At 38.4% G+C, this 21413-nt stretch overlaps 1 protein-coding gene across 1 annotated transcript in view; it reads left to right on the forward strand.

The window, feature by feature from the left end:
- Positions 1 to 21413, forward strand: part of MAN1A2 (mannosidase alpha class 1A member 2) — a 126374-nt gene that overhangs the window by 27078 nt on the left and 77883 nt on the right. The window contains exons 2-3 of the mRNA XM_072339587.1: positions 2236 to 2491; positions 15950 to 16046. Of these exons, the coding sequence (XP_072195688.1) occupies positions 2236 to 2491; positions 15950 to 16046 (353 nt within the window). The remainder of the gene's footprint in view (positions 1 to 2235; positions 2492 to 15949; positions 16047 to 21413) is intronic.

Raw genomic sequence — 21413 nt, forward strand, 5'->3', positions numbered from 1 at the left:
CTAAACCAGTTCTCTTAGCTCCTCATCCAGATGCCTGCTGAACACTATCAGGGACAGTGACTCCACCATATTACCACTCTGCAGACTGTTGTTTTGAATCTGGTCCATAGTGGTGACACTATGTCTTGTAACTAGTAATGATGTGATCCAGAAAGCAGTCATCTTCAGCCTTGTGTTGAGTCAGTACGTCTTGAAAAACTTGGATATGGTGTTATTTCTGTTCCCTTGTGAGCATTCATGGGACCCACCTGGCACAAGCCTTGCAGTGCTCCAACATTGCCACTGTAGTTTTCAATGCATTGAAGCTTATTCATGCAGTTCTCTGGTAATAATCTGCTAATTTGCACAGATGAGCTGATTGAGACACTATGCATTTTGTGGTGTAACAGCAGCACATGACTGGAATGTGGCTTGTTTTTCACATTGCTGTCTCCACTGCTGAAATGCACCACTACATCACTGTGCTCACATTGATTATTTGGTCTCTGTGAACGTTTAGTAAGCACCAGTGGGTGTCATTGGGTGCCATTTTTCCACGTGGAGGAGTTCAGTTCCACACCTTTGCTTCATACACACTTCCATGTCAGATGCCACTTTGCCAGACTGCCTCTCTGCTACTGTCTGCCACATGACAACAAAATGTAATGGAATGTTAATGGGAAGGTTCAGGCTCTACTACCATGCCACCACTGTCTGCTTCTGATGTTGTGGGCCAACATAATAAAATAAGAGACAGCACTTCCAGAGCAGCCCTTGTGTATAACGTAACATTTTGGCTTTATTCTTTGACTTTTCTTTTTTTGATAAGGATGTAAAGAAGCAGTGTTCTGTAATCAACAGGACACGATCTTGATGTATGAGGTTAATAGAAACTGTTCTGCTACACTTTGAAAGCTTGGCAAGCTCTGTCCATATCCCTAATTACTGCAACATAAATACACTAGCACAGCCCCTCAATCTGATACTTAGTTTGGTCGAATCTCTGGAATGTTACTGGTTTATCATAGATGGGAAATATTTTTAATAAGCTTTGTAGGAAAAAAAGTCTTTTCTTTGTAAATACATAATTGACAATTGTTGATCTAGTGTTTGTGTTTTCTCTAAGTTTTGGATTAGTTTCTGATTGTCATGTGTCAGATGGTGTTTGCCCCCTTTTGTTGGGGGCAATACTTTTTCAATGCAATGGAAAAAAATGTGATTTAGGACAACTTCTAAAAGCTGTTAGGCCAAGTTTGGTATCTCTAACTTGGTATCTCTGACTTCTTGGTATGCTGTGTGCCTTCTTTCCTTTCTATTATTCACTGTCTTCCTCCTTAATTGTTTTGAAGGAAGAAGCATTTTTGTCCAGGGAGGCAGAAGGAAGAGTGTATATTGTTTTATTCCCTGCAATTGTCTTATCTTACATAGTCGTTGAACAACTCTGTATTCCTTTTAACTGTAAAACGTTTGTGTTATACTGAGAGTCTAATGTGTATTTTTCTAATGCCTTGGATGTATTTTCAGGCCATTTTTCATTTGTTGTTAGAATAACCTCCCAACAATGACTTAAAGACAGTAATCTTTATTTTATGTGTTTGTATCTCAACTTCTTTTGTTCATTAAAGATTGCAGTGGAAGATTGTGTTCAGAACAAGTTATTGTGGGCTTTGGCAACAGTGATTTTTCAAAGCCATACTTTATTAGAAGCCTTTATGTTCTTAAATTGCTGTGTAATTCTGTCTTTAACTTGTGAGGTTCATAGACTGTACTGTTTGAAATGAAAAGTGTTGAATTCAAGGCAAAACCTCATGTGTTGCAATTTGCAACCTCATTGCTCATAAAGATAGTTAATGCAGTTTTCTGTAGCCATTACTTCAGATCTTGACATATGATGTACCTGTTGTGCAGAAGGTGAGGAAGAACCCCTTTGATTATATTTATATTTTTAAGACCAATTTACTGTTAGATGCACTTATGCACATATCCTGCAACTGAAATACAGGATGTAGGCCTTTTCACTTTCTGAATTCTTGAGCAGATGAGCAAAGGTGTAATCCAGAAAACTCTCTTCTCACAATGCAATATGTGTAATTATCTTCTGAGGTTTGTTGCAAAAATAGTGTAGAAACTTGTCAGAATCATTAGAATTACTAGAGTAAACCAACTTGGAATATGGCTTCTGCTTTGAAGCTTCAGTATGTTTATAACTGATGTATTTTTCAGTGAAGAGTTGCTGACTAGCATTTGTGTCTCTAGAGAAGAAGAGGAACGCCTGAGAAACAAGATTCGAGCAGATCATGAAAAGGCCCTGGAAGAGGCGAAGGAGAAATTGAAAAAATCGCGTGATGAGATTCAAGCTGAGATTCAGACTGAAAAGAACAAAGTAGTGCAAGAATTGAAAAAGAAAGACAGCAAGCCACTACCCCTTGTTCCTTTACCAAATCTTATAGGGATAAATGGTGGAGAACCAGCAGACCCAGATATTCGAGAGAAGAGGAACAAAATTAAAGAGGTAAATACAATGATAACTTGTATCTGGTAGCAGGTATTTGTACAATATTCAGTTGTTATTACATGAAATGGTATAAGAAGAAGAAGACTACAGATCTTCTTAATTAACGGTGAGTCAAAAGTATAAGTCAAGTATTTTTTTATTTATCAAGACATTGCATTTCTTTCTGATGTTAGGGAGTTTGTATTTCTTGGGATAACAATTTAAAAATGATGTTAGGGATTTCTTGAATTTGGGTATGGGGGTCAAAGTTTGTCATAAACAAATGGAACAGGGACAGTGTATTTGACTTTTTCAGGTTCCATTGAAAGCATATGGTCTGTTAGTCTGTCAAGAGATAAATGTTTTAAAAAGTAGATGGGGGAAAATTTACCTACTTCTAAAATTTGTAAATTCCCAAGTTAGTATTTGTTTTTCAAATTAAGTTTTAAGAAACTCCTAAAAATTGGAGTTTATTTTGGTAGATCGTCTCATTTACCTGTAAAATATTCAAACTAGTATGCTGGCTTAAGCTTTTGATTCTGTGGCAGCCTACACCACAGAGAATACTGATTCTAATCTTTTTCACCTCTGAGATTCATTGCAATATTTTGTGTGGACAATGCCAGCTTATTATTTACACCAGGTTTTTTTGTGTGTCTTTTTTTAACTAGTCAGGCAGAAACAACATAGGCCCTTTTTTTTTTCTCTCTCTCCCTCTCATATTCCCCCAAATCTGATTAGTTTTATGCCCTCAAGTCAGCTTTACAGATAGAAACGGTTCAGACAAGAGGCAGAGGGACACAAACTCTGTATGTAAAGAACATCTGGGACCACAGCACTTAGTTTCACTGAGTTTTGTAAGCTCATGTAAATATGTCAGTCATATGACTGTCCTAGTAATAGGGAGTTACCGAAGCTGGAGTATGTGGCATATGGTGGGTAGGTCACCCAAGTTAGAATTTTACTGTGAATATTAACAATGGCTGTGTGAAATGCATTCTTAACAAATAATAAGCATTCCTTATTTCTGTAGAACTGCATCATTATTTGTGAACCTACAGGTAGCAAATCCTTCCTGTAATTTTAACTGGAATTTACAGTAGTTAAATACACCTTGACTTTGCCAGTGATGTATTTAATGGGTAGGAAAAAAATAATTTGGCCAAACACTGAGCATGGCTAATGATGATGAACTGGACTAAAAAAAACCTAAAGTTCAGTTAGATCAAACCTAGAACTAGAGGGAAAACTGAAAATTAGACCGGTAGTCTGTATTACTGAAGTTATTGTGTCAGCAGATATACATCTGTAAGGAGACAATTGCTTTGAGTTAAAACAGATTTTCTTGGTGATAACAAGAAAAAAAAATAAATATAAGGAAGTTCTTCTGATCTATGCCTGAAGGTGTAGCAGTTTTTCTGCATGGCTTAACTCTTGTGATTCTGACCTGCCGTTGCCATGTATCTCATGCTATAGAAGGACTATTGTACTTCTTGTTGTTCATTTACCAGTTGGTATCCAATGAGGTCTAGAATTTAAGTTCTTCAGTGCATGAGATTTTCACTTCTACCCCTTCACACATCTGTCTGTAGAGTATCAAAGTAGGCCTGCTAGTCAGAATGGAGAAATGAGTGCTGCTGAACCCAGTGTTGTTGCAGATTTGCTTGTTTAGTGACTTCTGTACATACTTCCAGATTTTTACACCTATGTGCAGTGAATATAATATGACTGAGATAAAACATTGACAGAGTAATATATTGCTTGAAACCTGTTTTTAAATATCAGGTGCATAACAGGATACTTCAGTGACTCCAGAGATACAGTTCTATATGTAAAAATTTGCTTCTGTCATTGCTGAACTCATCTCACTGTTTTGTTGTGTTGTTTTTTTTTTTTTCCCCAGTCACTTTACTGGGTTTCCTTCTACTTATTTTATTTTTTTAATATTTAATATATTTGATTATTTTATTATTATAGTATATTTAATATTTAATATATTTTAATATATTTAGTATTTAAAATTTTTCTTCCAAAAAGCATGTGTAAATTAGCATTGTGGAATGCTATTAGGAGAGTTTTATTAAGTATTTTGAAAGCTTTACGTAATATGAGTTTACAATGCACAGAGGGGGATGCTTCTTAAGATCATGGGATAAACCAGAAGCAGATTCTGCATCTCTTGGTTTTGAGGTTTTTTTTTCTTTTTCAGTTCCAATATTTGTATTTGGTGTTTCACTATTCTCAGTTGGAACTAATTCACAGAATTATATAAATTTGTTTGTCTTCTAAAAGTTAGTTCAGTTGTTTAAATAAGGACAGTAAGCTGGCTCATTATTATGTACAGGAACAATTTTGAGAATTAAAGTTATTCTCAGCTACTTACCATGAAAGCTTTGTGGTACTTCTCCAATGTATATTACATTGCTCTTCTGACTCTAAAAAAAATAGCATTTTTAAATCAATTACTATTTTAATAATAAACACATCTAAAAATGATTATTGTTGGTATACTTTGTGGTAGCTGTAATTTTGTACTACAGTGATTTTTTTCATAATAATGTAAAGAATAAATGGTTTTATAAAAGGATAGATGAGACTTGTCTCATCTTTTAGAAGATTTTAAGATGCCTTTTTTGAGGCTAGTGCAGAAAAATTAGGATTATAACTGTTAGCTTGGAAGTCATTGTCTTCCTTTTAAAGTTAATTTAGATATAAACTTTGTGAGCCCTATGAGTTTTGGGAACTTAATTTCCATCATGTCCTTTGGACAGTGTTCAGAGTATTAATTTTTGCCTCAGTTAAGTGTAATCATTATGGGTGTTTCTCTGTTTTTCAGTTTGTTTTGGTTCTTTGAAGAGTTAAATTTTCTCTCAGTCAAATAAGGGAAATTCTTTTTTTAACAGTTAAACACTGTTCAGAATTAAGGTTTATTTCATTGCAGACTAAGGCTAATTTCACAGTATTGCCTTACTGCCAGCCTTCGTATACTTATTAAACTAGAGTATTTAATTCAGTAACTCATTCAGATTATTCTATATATACCTTATTCTAAACAGTGAAGTGCTTATTTTGATCAAGTCTATAAATGGCAGTTCTCTGAACTGTTGAAATTATGACAGTGTTCGTTCTACATACTAATCTGTATGTATTATATTACATACAATGTTAATTTTACAAGGATGTAAGGAGTTGAGGAACACTCATAGGAAGGTCAGTAATGGGCTACAGACATGGTGTTGGTAACAGGGTTATGGGTTCTATGACTGGGGTCCCCATTTGCAGGTCAGCATCTACCTGGGAGAGAGGCTCCACTTTACTAGAGTAGAATGGATGACCTTAGAAGGAGGAAGAGGTAGAGAGAAAGCTACCAGCAGCTCATTGAGGATGTTATGCACAGGGTTGATTAATGGAAGACCTATGGCGGTGTCACAAAGAGAGATCACAAAAGTGATGAAACAGGGATTTCTAGTACTTGAATGAAAGTCCCTTCTTTGCTGTATTGCATTTGGAAATTTGGAGTCTCCCTTGAGAGTGAGTGCTAGCAATCACAAGATTTCTAGCTGTTTTTAGAATATTTTGTCTGCTTCTTCATTTGAGCTGCTCTCCATCATATTTGAGAAGTCGTGGCTGTCAGATGAAGTCCCAGATGACTGGAGGGCAAGGGTCATGTCACTCCCATATGCAAGAATGGGAGCAGAGAGGACCCGGGGAACAACAGGCTGGTGAGTCTCACCTCTGTGCCTGGGAAGATCATGGAACAGATCCTCCTGGAAGACATGCTCGATCACATGAGGAATGAACGTGTGATCCAAGACAGCCAGCACGGCTTCACCAGGGGAAGGTCATGCTTAACCAATCTTGTGACCTTCTGTGATGGAGTGACGGCATTGGTTGATGAAGGGAAGGTGACCGATGACATTTACCTGGACTTGGGTAAGGCCTTTGACATGGTCCCCCACAACATCCTCATCTCCAAATTGGAGGGATGTGGATTTGATGGGAGGACCACTCGATGGATAAGAAATTGGTTGAAAGGCCACATAGAGAGGGTGGTGATCAATGACTCTATGTCTTGGGACCGGTGCTCTTTAACATCTTTATCAGTGACAGGAAAGAGAGACAGCAGGCACAAACTAAAACACATAGGACCTTCCCTCTGAACATCAGGAAGCAATTCTGAGCTGAGGAAGCATCTGCAAAGGTTGCTTAAAGGTTTTGCAGTCTCCTTCTTAGGGATCTTCATGAGCAGTCTAGACATGGGCCTGGGCTGTTTGCTCTCAGTGAGGTTGCTTGAGAAGGACTAGGTGACCTTCGGAGGCCCCCGCCAACCTGAGCCATTTTGTGAAGTCTGTCCTGTCAGCTAAAAGGAAGCTTCACCATAATGTAACAAATGTGCAGTTAAGTAAATGGAGTCAAATATTTCCTGTGTTCTAGGCTTCAAAGATGTGTTGGCGAAGAGTCCTTTGGAGCTTTTGTTCTCCTTGTCCTGTATTCATTGTGATACACAATCATGTAATAAGGCAATTCTAATTGTACACATTATTCATTAAAAGGTTGAGTATTGTTCAAAGTTGTGAAGTGAAAAAGATGTTGATTTTACAGAATCCTTGCTTCTTGAGCACTTCAGAAACATTCTAAGCTTCATGACGCTGGCTTGAAAGATGTTTTATTGATATTTGAAAAGTTGTTTTTAACACAGAAAGATTTTGATTCTGTCCCTAAAAGATGAGCGAGACACTTAAGCAAAAGTTGTTGCAAGCCATCTTTAAGTGCGTCACCTGATCTCTGGATGTCCATTTTAAAACATATGACACCTGCAGAAGAAATCACTGCTGAGTTTGGATGCAGCAAGTGAGTCAGAAACAACTCTTTGGTAGGGAAACTGAAGGTCTGCCAGTGAAGGTGAACTTAACCTAGATTTCCATAAATCTTAAAATGTGAATTCTAATATGGTGCTTTTTAGAGGAGAGATATTTACTTAAAGAGAGGAGATAATTTAATATTAGTGGAGGAAATTTTGAAAACATTTTTATAATTGTACTGAGAAGTGATGAAAATGTGCTTTCATCATGGTCTTTGAATGTTGCTCAAGAAGCTCCTATAAATGTTGAGAAGTAACAGCTTTAAAAGCAGCAAAACCTACAGCTTTCTGACTGCCATAGCCTTATACCATATTTCACCCTCTGCTCCTCTCTCACACATACATTGCTGTGAACTTCCTTTTGTCTTCTAATTTGACTGTATGAATTGCAGTGTATTCTGTGTTTGGTTTGGAGCCACCTGTGTGCTAAATGCTGCCTGTCTGAAGAAATAAAGGAATGGATAACTGCCTTTCTCTCAGTTGGAGTAGTAATTTGTATCCATCTTCCTTACAGAAGTTGATTTCGTTTTTCATGGAAAGTAGAGGTCTGAAATAGCAGATTCCTCCAGCTCTGTGAAATCAAGATTGAAGTTAGACAGTGGATTGAAAGAGTAGTTCAAATGTGTATAGACAGTGAGATTGCCTAAGTGTTATTCTCTTAAGAAATCAGGTTTTAAAAAGTGGCAGTCCTGTATCTGAATTGTGTTTTGTGCTCTTATTGAAAAAAGACCTATGCAGAAGAAAAAGTAATCAATCATGTGGAGGTATTTTATACTGCCTAACTCCTGTTTTTGTAGTTAACTGTTCATGATTTCCTTGCTAATCTCATTTATTTTTGTAACTGTGCTATTTCTGATCTAGCTAAATTGGCTGTCCTCTGTGACTGCGGAATTTCTTTTGGTATTTAAAAACAAATTGAAGTAATTTTCTTTATGCTTTCAATATATTATTTTTGTTTCCACAGTCACTTGGGTAGGGCATTTGTTTTTTAGTAATATTTCTGTTTTTTTTTTTGTTTTTTTTTTTATTATTATTAAAGATTTTTGCACTGTATTATTGCTAGAAGAATGTTAAAAATTCAAGAAGGGCTTTAAAAACTAAGTTATCTTCTTTCAGGCCATTGTGAAAAAAAATGTCTTTTCAACAACGAACTATAACATGTCCACAATATTTAAACGCTTAAGACCTTGATTGTACGTGCTTACAACCTTTTATACCTGTGCAACAACCCACTGGTGACACGTACCAACCAGGCACCTGTTTATGTCTGGTGCAAGTAGCTGCCAAGCTTGTTTACTCATTTGCTAGGCAATGACTTTCTTTGTCCCACAACTCCCCCTTCTTTATTAATCTGAACAACAAACATTTGGTATTAATATAAAGAGTAGATACCAACAAACATGCAAAAACCAAAAAACACCATTATCTGTGTCACCTTTCCGACCCACAGTCCCAAACCTTGGTACCGCCCATCAAACTAAACCCATGACTTTTTGGCATGCAGCTTTTGGCCCACAGATCAAAAACTTTTTGAGGCAGTTGTCACATTGCTTGGTGCTGAGATACTGGCTGTAGTATCCAGTATCTGGTTGCCTCTGTGGGCTTCAGCTGGGAGGACACCCAGAAGGTTGTCACAGATCTGAAGAAGCAGCAGCAGATGTTGATGTCAGGCAGGGCTTTATGACTTTGGCCGGAACCCATCATGGTCCAGCACCTGTGGAAACACAAGCATAACCTCTCCTCCATGTTATCATTGTCCAACCATTTAAAAAGTTAAGAATTCAGCATGCTTTAGCTATGCTTTCCTCAGGGGTCATATCTGTGTATCTGCATTGCTCCCCTCTTTCTTCCTGTTGCCGTGCCCCCCTCTGAATACTACAAGGTTCAGCCTCGTTAGCATCTACAACACTTCCCCCCACCCTTTTGGGGGGGGGGGGAGGGGGGGGAGGGAGGGGAAATTATTATTATTCAAATTACTGAAATTACATATTCAGAACCAGAATTATGAAAAGCAAGCAGACGCAGGTGAAACATACAGCTGTAAATATACACATTACATTCTTACACACCAGAAGACATTCAGCTAGTCAGGTTGGATTATACAACCAAATGTGAGAGAACTTCCTATGCTGCCCATCTACTGCACATGAACACACGTCATTTTGTAAAGCATAGATGTAGCAAACACCATTTGATAAGGTAGCAACAGGCATTCACCTTGAATATCTGCTGCTGATCAATCTCTGATCCTTTCTGTAACAGAAAATCTTTGGATTCCCACAAGTATCCCATAATGTTTTTTTTTAACAGAAAGTAAAAAAGAAATCTGTTTATAAGTGAAGGATTCCCTCCCTTGTAAGGGAGACTACACTATTTACTATAACAAATCACAGCTTTAAAGTCAGGACCCTGCTTACTGAAGTTTACTTCACCTCTACACATCAGTGTATTTTCACCACTTTCAGCTGTGCTCCTGCTCACTGAATGTCAGAAGAACTCAGACATAGCGCACCTTTCAAACATACTTTCAATGTTGTTGGGCCTATCTTAGAATTTTCTGGAGCTCTGAACAACTGCTACAACAGCTAAAAGGTTCAGAAAAATACATGGCAACGGTGCCAGCAGTCGGAATGAGTGCGAGTCCAAACACCAGCATCCGTCTCAGCTGCAGCTTTTCACAACTCCAGCTCCCACGTGCTGACGATTACCAAACCTGAAGGTTTGATCCTTTTTCTTTTGCAGTGGTGAATGAGCTGTAGGCTCTGGGCCTGCACGCTCTGCTCCCAGCTGCTGAGCTCCAATAGCTTCCACTCCAGTGCCTTTTGCTGTGCAGATTCTCCCCAAAAGCCCACCCACATCATGTATTGAGTACCTGTTAAAATCAATTGTGCCAAGGTCTTGCAATCCCAAGGACAAAGAATGTAACTTTTCATAACAGAACTCAACAGTTTACTGGTACAGGGAGTGCCCAGCATGAATTCAAGAACCGCTTCCTTGAGCTATTTTATAATTTGAAAGCTCATACCCTCCCATCTCAGGCACTTATTAGGTTCATAAATTACAGGGCAGGCAAGAGCCAGATGCAATCTCTGAACCGTGACAGAATCCCCCTCCCGCTCTGCTTCCTTGTGGATGGCATGCCAAACATCATGTGGATTGGAGGGAGGGGGGTGAAAGTCTGGTTCCTTCCTTGCGCTCACTGGCGTGAGGTCTAAAGAGTTGTCGTCCTTATACTCACAGTCGTTTACAGTGGCTTCTACCACAGGAGGAGCAGTGAGCTCTGTTGGGACAGTGGATCCCACATGTTCTTTTAGCAATTCAAATAGCAATCTCCAGGGACCCACGAGATCTTTAGCCACAGAGTCAGAGTGTGTAATTGCATCCCACAGGCTCACTCCCACTTTCTCCCACATCTCTCTTTCATAGATTTTAGTCCCATCTACTCCTCACGAGAGACCCACACCAAAAGTCGCATTAAATTGAAGCTTTCCATTTAGTGTGGTGCTTCTGCAAAATTGTTTCCATTGTTTTGCAGGCTGCCTCCTGCCCCTTTGCTATACTTGTTCCCATTGCTCACCTCCGTTCTGCAGAAGAGATTCTGGCTGTGCAGCCTGGTCCTGCTTCCTCTCAGCAGTTTTAGGGTTCAGCAGCCCTTGGGTTGTGTTTCCTTTCAGCAGCCATAATTCCTTGCCACCAGTTATCTTGATAGCTGATTATCTCCCGAGGCTGACCCTGATACAGGGTCCCTATTCATGCACCATTTGTGGCAGGAGAGTCACGGACTTGGTTGCTGGTGTAGAACGAAGACCTTTATTGTACCTGCTTACAACCTTTTATACCTGCAAAACAGCCCCTTGGTCACATACAAGCGTGCATGTTTAAGTATGGTACTTGTAGCTAGTAAGCTTGTTCACTCATTTGCAAGGTAATGACTTTCTTTGTCCCACAATCTGCTGGTCATTTTTGCAGGATTTCTTTTGTAGCCGTTTCACAATTTCCCAGAGCAACATAGAATATATGCCAGTGTGTTTGTTAACATAAAGAATTTGTTTGATGATATAAATACTTTGAGGCTATGTTTCTGAACTGCTGCGTATCAGTGACTTCATAAAATATCATTGTGAACTACTAACAGTTGATCAGCCAACTCTTTTGTGGTGTGTTCTGCTGACACATAGACCATATACATATGCTACTTTACTACTTGACACTTTGGCACTTGTTCTGGGATTTGGAGTCTTGATCTGCACTGTTGGCATCTATTTTTTTTTCTGCTTTATCAGTAGACTAGGAGGTGACTAAGAAGACAGAGCTTTTTAAAAGGATTCAAGATAGGATAAGAGAACTACAGACCCCTATGTTTGATGAATTAACCATGCAGATTAACAGAAACTAGAAGAGGGAATAATGTAGTTGAACGCAGATACCAAAGATTTCCCAATGTGGTATTTTTTAATTACAATCATGATACACAAATGAAGGAGACCTAATGGCTATATACATGACGCATCAAATAAAATGGCTTATACCATTGACATCTACCATTTCAGTTCTTATCAAACTGAAGTATTGTCCCCTTAGTTCCATCAGGTGCCTTAGGCTTCAGGTCTTTTATGCAGACAGTCAAGTTCCCCATTATGCATTAATGTGATCAATATTTTTGTTTTGATATAGTGGTGGATCTGCTGCTAAGTATGTCAGTAAATAAAGAGAACACAGTCTTCTGTGTGATAAAGCATGTTCCAAACAGATTTTTTGAGTATTCAGTTATGCATGGCAGAGGTTTAAATGGATATTTTAATTTCTATTTAGGCAGAGAATTGTAACTTCCAGAAGCATAAAATAATTTTCCTAAATATCTCCAATCATCTAAGTGTCAGTACAATGAAAAGATCATTCCTTTCTAGTTGCAGCAATTCTCAACAAATTGTTTTATTTGCTTATTTCACAGGACTATGATTAAGTTTAAGTCAAATTTCTACCCTTTTTCAGGGACTGGAAAGAGGCTTTTAGAATAATAGTTCAAGCTAGGCTGCTTCAGCATGCTGCTGTAGTGATGAGACTACTCAACAAAAGTCCTTTCCATTGCTGTAATCTCCCTTTATTGTTGAAAATAGGATTTTGTTAAAAGACATCATTACAACTCCGCCTTTACCAAATACCAATTTCTTAGCAAGCACAGTGGATAAGATCCAATGAATCAGGCACACACACCTAAGTATTTCATATGTGCAAAAGCAGTTTCATTTGAGATAGATCCTGCTTTTTGCCATTCTGGCAGCAGAGTCCAAATTAATCCATTTTTGTAGAACTATCATGCTGTACATGCAACATTGCCTTGCTGGCTTGTATTTTTGGATGCACCCTGTGATAAATATTTTTGGGACTGGTATGTGATGAACGTATTCCACTAAGATTCGTTTTCTGTCAAAAGCAGAATTGGTCATCTGGAATTAATAGAACCAGTGAGACATTCCATCAGTAAAAACGTTCATTCTCTGGTGGCTACACAGTGAGATCTTCATATTATATGCTATCAAATGCCAAGGACTTACTATAAGCAAAGTTACTTATAGTTCCTGAGCCAGAGTTGAGTCCTCTGCAAGAGTTCTAGATGTCAGAGGCATGTCTTCTCCCATCTCACAAAATTCTGTTCCTATTTATACAGGTCCATTTATATACCCATCCAACAGCAACACAAATCTCATGTTGTTACCAGATCTCTTGGTATATCATGCTTACAGAACTCAATATTGTGTACAGGAGCTGTGGGATTTCTCACTTACGCAGTTGTCTGCTCATGTGATACATGAAGTCTCAGCTCAGTGGTAGACAGGGATATCACCTTGTGTACCAGAATAATTTGCAGCATTTGTCAGTTGATTTGCTAATGTGAAAATAATAAAAAGATCCTTGGAGAATTATAATCCCATTTCCTTTGTTTCCTGTTTGGAAGAGGCAGAGGAGACATGGCAAACACCTGCTCTTGTTTACGCAAGTAACTTATTCTTTTCCAAATATTATTTCCTTTCTTAGAACATTAGCCAGTACAGCCAACTATGTCTTAGTCTCTCATGTTTGACAATGCTTCTGTATTTTAGGTTACTCTTCCATTAGTCAATGAAACAGGTTAAATTAGTTTCTTTAAGATGTCTGTCTTACAGTTTCTCTTAAGATTACATTCAGGTATCTTAGAAGCTTAAAGATTGTTGAAACTTGTAGCGATGCATACTTTAACTCCATGCAACGTGCACAGTTTCCTCAAAAATAAATGATCTGCTTACAAACTTTTCTAAAAACAAAATTTCACCTTCTCCTCAGTTTCCCAATAGGCACAGCAAATTGGAACAGTGAAATATGCCCCGATTAACATTCTGCCACGAGTAAACAATGTATTGCTTTTGTATGCTTTAGCCAATTTGTTGTCTATACTGATATTCGTCTGCAGTTTGAGACTTTTACAGAGCTAAAATACCGGTAGTCATTTGATTCTCTGTTGTGAAAAATGTCATTGATGCATTCTGAGGTCTTAGAAGCTTATTTCCCCTTTTGTGGAAGAAAGTTGGTTAGAGCTGCTGTATCATGGGCACCTTGTTGTTTAGATATCCATTATCAAACTTGGATACAGAGCTCAGTGGTAATTCTTTAGCTCTATACTCTAGCGCTTTCTAAAAACACAAGTCTGGGTGCTTTGTTTTTTCTAAAGTAGTGTTTTCAGCTGACTTGTGATTTTACACACAGTAATTCAGAAAGACCTTGATTGTCCCATCCTATCCTTAAGTAGTCCTGTCTGATCTTGTAAGTGACCTTGCTTTAGTCCAGAGGCTGGAATGAAGACATTCTGAGGTCCCTTCCAACCTGAAAGAATCTGCAATTCTTGATTCTAACACCATAAAATAATAAAAAGAGAAAAAAAAAAAAAAAAAATTGTTCCTGGATGATATTGGTAGAAACTCTCAAAGCTATGCTATCCGTGATCAGCTTGGGCATAAGATGATTCCCTCCAAGCTTCTCCTGTCTCAGCTGATGTTCAGACAAATTATGGCTGTGTGGGTTGGATGGAGTCTCATGAGGGTTATAGACAGTGACTTGTGCTTTGCATTGTATGCAGTTTGCAAGTCTTGTGTTTACTGGATGTGACTTACAGTGAGTCCTGAACTCAGTGAGAGAAAAGGGCTGCTGTTTACCTTATGTGAGATAGTGCTTTTCAGCCAACATCTGCTTGTTCCTCACAGTTTTCTCTGGGCATGGTGATGGATTAAAGTTAGAAAAATCATGCAGTTACTTGCTACAATATAATCACTTTATTAAAGGGTTAGTGTAGGTCTTTAAGTTGCATTAGCATAGTTTTTGCCTTTTCTTTTAGTAAACATTTCTCAAACTTGTAGAAATGATTACTTAATTTCTGTATATTTTCTGGAGATTTTTATTTTAATAGTATTTTAATACCACTTGTAAAAGTCATAATAGAAAAATAAAATATAACACTGTGGATATAACTGCATGACTGTTGATTCAGGAGTCTTCTTCAGAATAAATTTGTTCTTAACTTCCTTCTGCCTGGGGAGGTGATTTTTAAGAATTAAATCTGTTCCTGTTACCTGCTTTGATCTGTTTATGGAGCTATTGGAGGAGGTCCAGAGCAGGGCCATGAAGATAATTAGAGGACTGAAGCACCTCCCTGTGAAGACAGGCTGAGAGAACTTGGCTTGTTCAGCCTGGAGGAAAGGCTCTAAGAAGACCTCATTGCAGGCTTCCAGTATTTAAAAGGGGATTAGAAACAGTAGGGGAATCAACTTTTTACAAGGATAGACAGTGTTAGGACAAGGGGATTGGTTTTAAGCTCAAGGAGGAAAGATTTAGATTGGATGTTAAGCAAAGTTCTTCACAGAGAAAGAGGTCAGGTACTGTAACAGGCTTCCCAGAGAGATTTGTGGTTGCACAATTTCAGCTGTATGCAAAGAATGTATTGCTTTACAGATGATATGTGCAGCTAATACCTGTGTATAATGCTATAATAGGATAATAATAGCAGGGTGGCAAAGTCTTTAGCAGTAGTAAATGGGAACAAGCCCAAATGCAGCAGCCAGAGGTACAGAGGGAAGAAGAGAGAAGAAAAAACTGCTTACCTTCAGAAGACCTCAGATAGGCAGGGAGTTCTAGCAAGAGAAACCCTTACCTCCCCTGCCAGCCCTTAAATGAGGTCTGGGAAGGGTTGGAGCCAGGATCCACCCCTTCTAGTCACTCAGGTGCATTGTACACACCTGAGCTCCCCTGGGTTGGCCTTTCCTTCCCACCAGGTGCTCAGTCACTGTTTCAGGCCATGACTTAGCATTTCCACTGTGCTGTAGACCAACAAGATTTTGGTGATTGCTTTTTTTTTTTGTTGTTGTTGTTGTTGTTGTTTTTTTTAAAGTAATAAAAACCCCTGTGAGAAAGAAAACCTCATGGAAACAGATACTTCAGGAACCCTAAGATGTAAATGAATTGTTTATCAGTATGCTGTAATGAATAAGGAAAATGAAGTCTCAAATAAGGAATAAAATACACTATTACTGTATTTATATGAAGGTGTTTAAAAACATAACGGAATCATATTTGTTTTCTTCTCTTAGATGATGAAGCATGCCTGGGACAATTACAGGCAATATGGATGGGGACACAATGAGCTCAAACCAATTGCCAGGAAGGGACATTCCACCAACATATTTGGTAGGCTATATTTTCTTTCTTATTTTTTTCTTTTGGTCCATGCTGTCCTTCTTGAATGTCTACTCAAGCATTCTGTTGAAACGTGGAATCACAGAAGTGTGGTTCAATGACTATCTTCAGTAAACTAGCTATTGGGAGTAACCTATTTGTAAAGCAAAGTTGTGTCTATGCATGCTGTTAATTGGTCTGCGTATATATATATATAAGCAGGTAGCATGCTCATGATATTTGGGGATGCAATTAATATAAATTTGCCATAAAACATACAAACAAACAAACCCCTCACCTCTTCTTGCTTAAATTTTCATATTTGATTTTTTTGTGGATGGTTCAAAAATCTGTGCATTCATGATGCTGAAAAGCTGCTTGGCACATTATGACATTTTAAGTAGCTTTCAAAAAGAGAAAAGAAACTCAAGAAGACAAGGACTTTGTTACCTCATGTCTGACTTTTGGATTTCAAGTATGTGGATTGAATGAAAGGTGGCAAAGTTGGAAAACAAAGAAGTGTGGAGATGGACGATGGAATTCAAGGGATGAACTGAGAATATTTGAGCAACGGAGTGTGAATCTAAGTGTTATGAATGGCATTTTAAATAGTATAAAATATATGGGAGGAAAAGATAAAAAAAACTGAATAGCCTGTCTTGCATGCGTGATCAGACTTATAACTAGATGGGCTTTTCTTCCTTGAAATCTCAGTGATCTGCAGCAGTGCTACTTTTTTCTTTATGTTAAGACAGAATAGGTAGAATTGTTATAGCAAAACAGCAAGGATTTTACTGATCTTCAAACGAGGAAATAGATCTATCTAGTTCTAACCCCTTTCCACAGCAGGGGCTTGGAACTGGATGGGCTTTATGGTTCATTTCAACCCAAGCCATTCTGTGGTTTGAAATGCATGCAATACTGTAGGGTGTTTGTTTGTTTGTTTTTAAATTCTCTTCAGGGGTTCATACTATGTTCACCCCTTCTGTGATACCCAAGAAAGATAGAAATTTATAACTACACTTTACATCAAGAGTAAATGTGCTTGTACTCTGTATATTTTAAGTATGCTACTTGTTTACTTGAAATCAATACTTTTATTGGCTTTTTAAAATGAGGTAATAGGCTAACGACATTGTGTGAGGTTGGCTTTCACTACAGTAGGTATTTATTTTAGTTATCCTGCTTAAGGATGTGAATTTGTTTTTTGGAGGTTATAGATATACAGATTAGGATTGTGCAAGCATCTGGATTTCTATGTTTTAGCAGCAGAGCCCAGAATAAATTATTTTGGTTTATACTGAAATTTTGTTATTATTTTGTTTTCATCCTTAGGGGAAAAAATAAACTAATTCTGAGCAGAGTTAAGTAACTAGTTTTAAAAGTGTTTGTGCTGGATTCAGCCTAGATAGCGCTGATCACGCACTGATGTTTGGTTGTTGCTGAGCAATGGGTGTGTGCCCAGGGCTTGGCTGGGCCGCTCAGTTGGGAAGAGCTGCTGCCAAGATGTAGCGGGGCAGGGGGTACAGCCAGGTTAGGGGCCTGAATTAGGCCAGGGGTTATTCCACACCGTGTGCCACCATGTGGAAGGCTGTCAGGTTGTGAGCTGTTAGCCAGGGGTGGCTGCTGCTTGGGGGTCGTGGGCCTTCAGTTGGCAGGGAGTGAGATATTGTATTGCGGGCAGCTGGCATGTTGGTGCTGTGTGTCAATTGGCAGGTGGCAAGTAATTTCATTTCTGCCGTATCTATTGTTATTGTTGCATTTCTATTTTCTGTCTTGATAAATAGTTTTTAGTTCAACTCATTGTGTTTTGTTTCCAGTTCTTTCCCTCACTCAGAGATGGGGAGGAGTGAGTGAACAGCCATGTGGTGCTGAGCTGGGGTTGAGTTAAACCACAACAGGATTGTATGTGCCCTTTCTCTCTCTGCCCCTGCTTTCCTTATTTATTTATTTATTTTTTCTTGAAACCATTCACACATCTTACCGAATTAACAAGTAATTCTATTTATATCCAAGCTATTTTCCATCAAATTTATATGCATGATGAACTCCAACCTTGAAAAAAACATATACTGGAATGGAAGGTGGAGTCTTAACTAGGTACTCTCTTTTGTCCCGCACTCTCAGCAAACAAGCAAGCAAAAACTGACAAAAAGCACTCACAAACCAACAGTGCATGGAAATTTAAATTCATAGGAGAATAATTTCATTTACTGGAACAGCTCTGCCAGCAGCCAGGTGAATGAGGGCTGTTCAGCTTTACTGTAAACAAATGGCCGGGATTCTGGTTGATTGCTTTTCTCCACACACTGGAACCTGTTTTGTTACACCTGATGTGTATGGTGTGAAAGGTGGGATTTGTTTTACTTTTCTGTATTCCTTTATAAAGTAAATAGTTTGGTCAGAGGGAGGTGTCTAGGGTGAAGGTGTTAGCATGTTTAGGAGAGAAAAAATGGACAGAGCATGAAGAGTGAAATACAAGTCTGAAAACAGGGCTGAGCATAGCACACGGACATAATGTGAGGCTGCAGGGAAAAGTGGAGAGCGTCAGGCTTTTGTTGTGACAGTCAGAAAGACATTTCTTAGGTTCTAGAGCTCTGATTGGTGTTCTGAAGTAATTTCTCTTTGCTACCATGCAGATTGTCAATACTTGCATTTCTACCAGGAAAAACCTCTTTGGAGGCATCCCATGATTTAACTTGCTTTTTACCTGGCTGTATGTCATCAGTAAACCACAGCTTCCTTACTGTATTTTATCCGACTGATGAAGTAAAAAAATTTTCAGTGTTCACCTGTATGACCATGTAGTCCTTGCTATAGAATTCACGAGAAATTGTGTTCCTTAAATGGTTAGGAATGATTTTATGTCAACTTCCATTTGCAACCCAGACTCTTTATGAAATGAGTTATTTTTTCTTTATGGGAGAAGCAGACATTTCCTGATGCGTCTGGTGCCATATTTTAAAGTGACTTTGAATTGCAGTTTTACTCTATGTTGTTTTTTTTTTAATTCCTCTTTTGCTGGGGCTGGAAGACCTGCTACTTTACTTGTCTGGAATGCTTTTGCTTTGTAGTTTTAGCACTGTTGTCTGAAAGGAATGATAGAATTCTCTCACTTTCAGGTCTCTTGTTCCAGCTGTTTCAGCTCATTCCCTGAGTGCCACTCCTTTTAAAATCCAGATGTTTTCTTGTGCCATTTAATTTTTATCCAACTCATGCTATGATTGCTCTATTCAAGGCTATCTTAGCGAAAAACTTTTCTGTAATGTGCTCGGGTTGCATCAAGTCTAGAACAGAATCAAGTATTATTGACTTGGTGGGTTGTTGAAGAGAAGGGGAAAAAACATTGATAGTGCTTGTACTAGGAATACTAGGCTGTATTGTTACTGCTTGTATGTTCCCAATCTCTGTTACCTGTAAAACAGCATTCCCCGTGGTATTTGCCTTTATAGAAGCATTACAGAACTGTTTTTGAAATCTGATGCTATTTTTAATAAGAGCTGCTCAGCAAAACCTGTTTCTATTATTCTCTCAAAGATTATTTGACCCAAATTACTATCTGCTATTACTGCAGCCTATTGTACTTCCTTTTTGGTTCCTAGCACTTCTGTGACTCATGTAAGAAAGCTTCCTGAGTTTATGTTAGTTGATGTGCAGCTACAATCTCTTGCTAGTCTTCTAGAGATGTCTGACCCTGGTGACTTCAAGCTGTCAAGGAGAGCCTGCTAGATATGTTGCCTGTCAAACTGTGTAGTCAGTCAGCTAAAATTTTAAATAGTGCCTTTCCAGTACTGAGTTTAAAGCATTACTTGCATGGTACTGCTTTTGGAAAGCACAATTGGGAATTAGTGGACTACTGAAGATATTTTTGTGTAGATAACAACAAGGAGCATTTATAGGTTCTGTGTTGGTAAAACACAGCTAACCTGCTTTGTTGTGAAAGCTGCCTGCTTTTGAAAAGCTAAGATTAGTTGTTTATTTCTGCCCTTTATGATAAAATAAGGTATGCAGACAATACTGGAGAGGAGAGTTATAACATCTTTCCATCTGGATCAAGTTCTCATTAGAACATAAAAGGTGAGAAGAAAATACTGGTGGGAAATCATGTGTGTAAGATGATGAGCAAATGTTGAATTTACTTTGGAAGGTTTTCAGGTTTTAGCTAAAACCGTAGTAGCTGCTGGCGTTTTCAGGTTGTGATCTGGCTGTGTGCTATTTGAGGATCAGAATAACCAGCTGAAATACGCTCCTTAAAAGTGATTTGATCCTGCAGTTGCTTGGTGGCTCATAGATATTACAGAAACACTGTTAAAATCGCTTAGTCCAGAATAGGGTTCAGAGATTTTAACTGCCCTATCATCTTTTAGCTCAGTATCTGATGATGTAGTTACTGTAGCACAAGCTTTGAGTACACTTTGTTATGATTTAAATTGAGCAGTTAATACTTAATGGGTTTGTATTAGTCTATAGTTGTTATTCAGAAAAAAAAAAAGCAGTGCATTTCTAAACTTTGCATTTAGACAGTTTTTGTCTGGACATGTGCTGCATTATGTGAAGATGATGTGGTAATATATACATACCTAAGCATGAGTCTGGATGTTTCAGTAGTGTGAAAATACAAACACTGAATTTTTAATTAGTAGGTGCTTGTATACGGATATGCCATTTCTCACCCACACAGATTTATCAAAGCTGGTACTTTGTTTTGTCATGCTAGAGACTGTCTCAAGCACTTATAGTGCTTTCTTGTTTCTCCTTTTATCTCATGTGGCATGCAAGCAGACACTTTGATCTACAGTGTGATCTGTAAAGTTGTGTTTGCTTGTATTTGCACTGTTGCAAACTGTTTTATTATTTACTAAAGCCTCAGTGCCACAACACAGTGTTGTATCTCTTCCTTAACATACAATTGTTGTGTTTTATGAGGAGTTTGTCCGGTGTATTCAGAGATGCACTGATTTTTCTTTAGATGTGAAATAAAGTTTGGTCGATGTGTGGTTTAACAAACAAGGTATATTAAAGCAAGCATGCATCCTCTTGCCCAGCTTGCTGTGCCAGCCCATCTCAGCCTCTGTTAGCAATAGGCCTACCGTCTGCTGCTGCAGCAGCAGCGTGGGAAGCTCTCATTGCAGGTCTCTTTGTTTCTGAACCACAGGGAACTGTCAGGGCATTTCTCCATGGTGCCAGTGAGCAGGAGCAGCAGTGCTACCAAGCACTGTGGAGGAAATGCATTCATCAGACTGTAAAGATGTGAGGTTGTTGCAAGAATAAGCTGAATCAAGCAAAGAATTTTATTTTTCCAATACTTCTGGCAAGAACCGTATAGCTTAGGAGAGTCTGACGTCTAGAAAATACGAGGTGGAATGCTTCTTCATAGCG

The sequence above is a fragment of the Excalfactoria chinensis genome, chromosome 1 (genome assembly GCF_039878825.1).
Source record: "Excalfactoria chinensis isolate bCotChi1 chromosome 1, bCotChi1.hap2, whole genome shotgun sequence".
Classification (NCBI taxonomy): Eukaryota; Metazoa; Chordata; class Aves; order Galliformes; family Phasianidae; genus Excalfactoria; species Excalfactoria chinensis.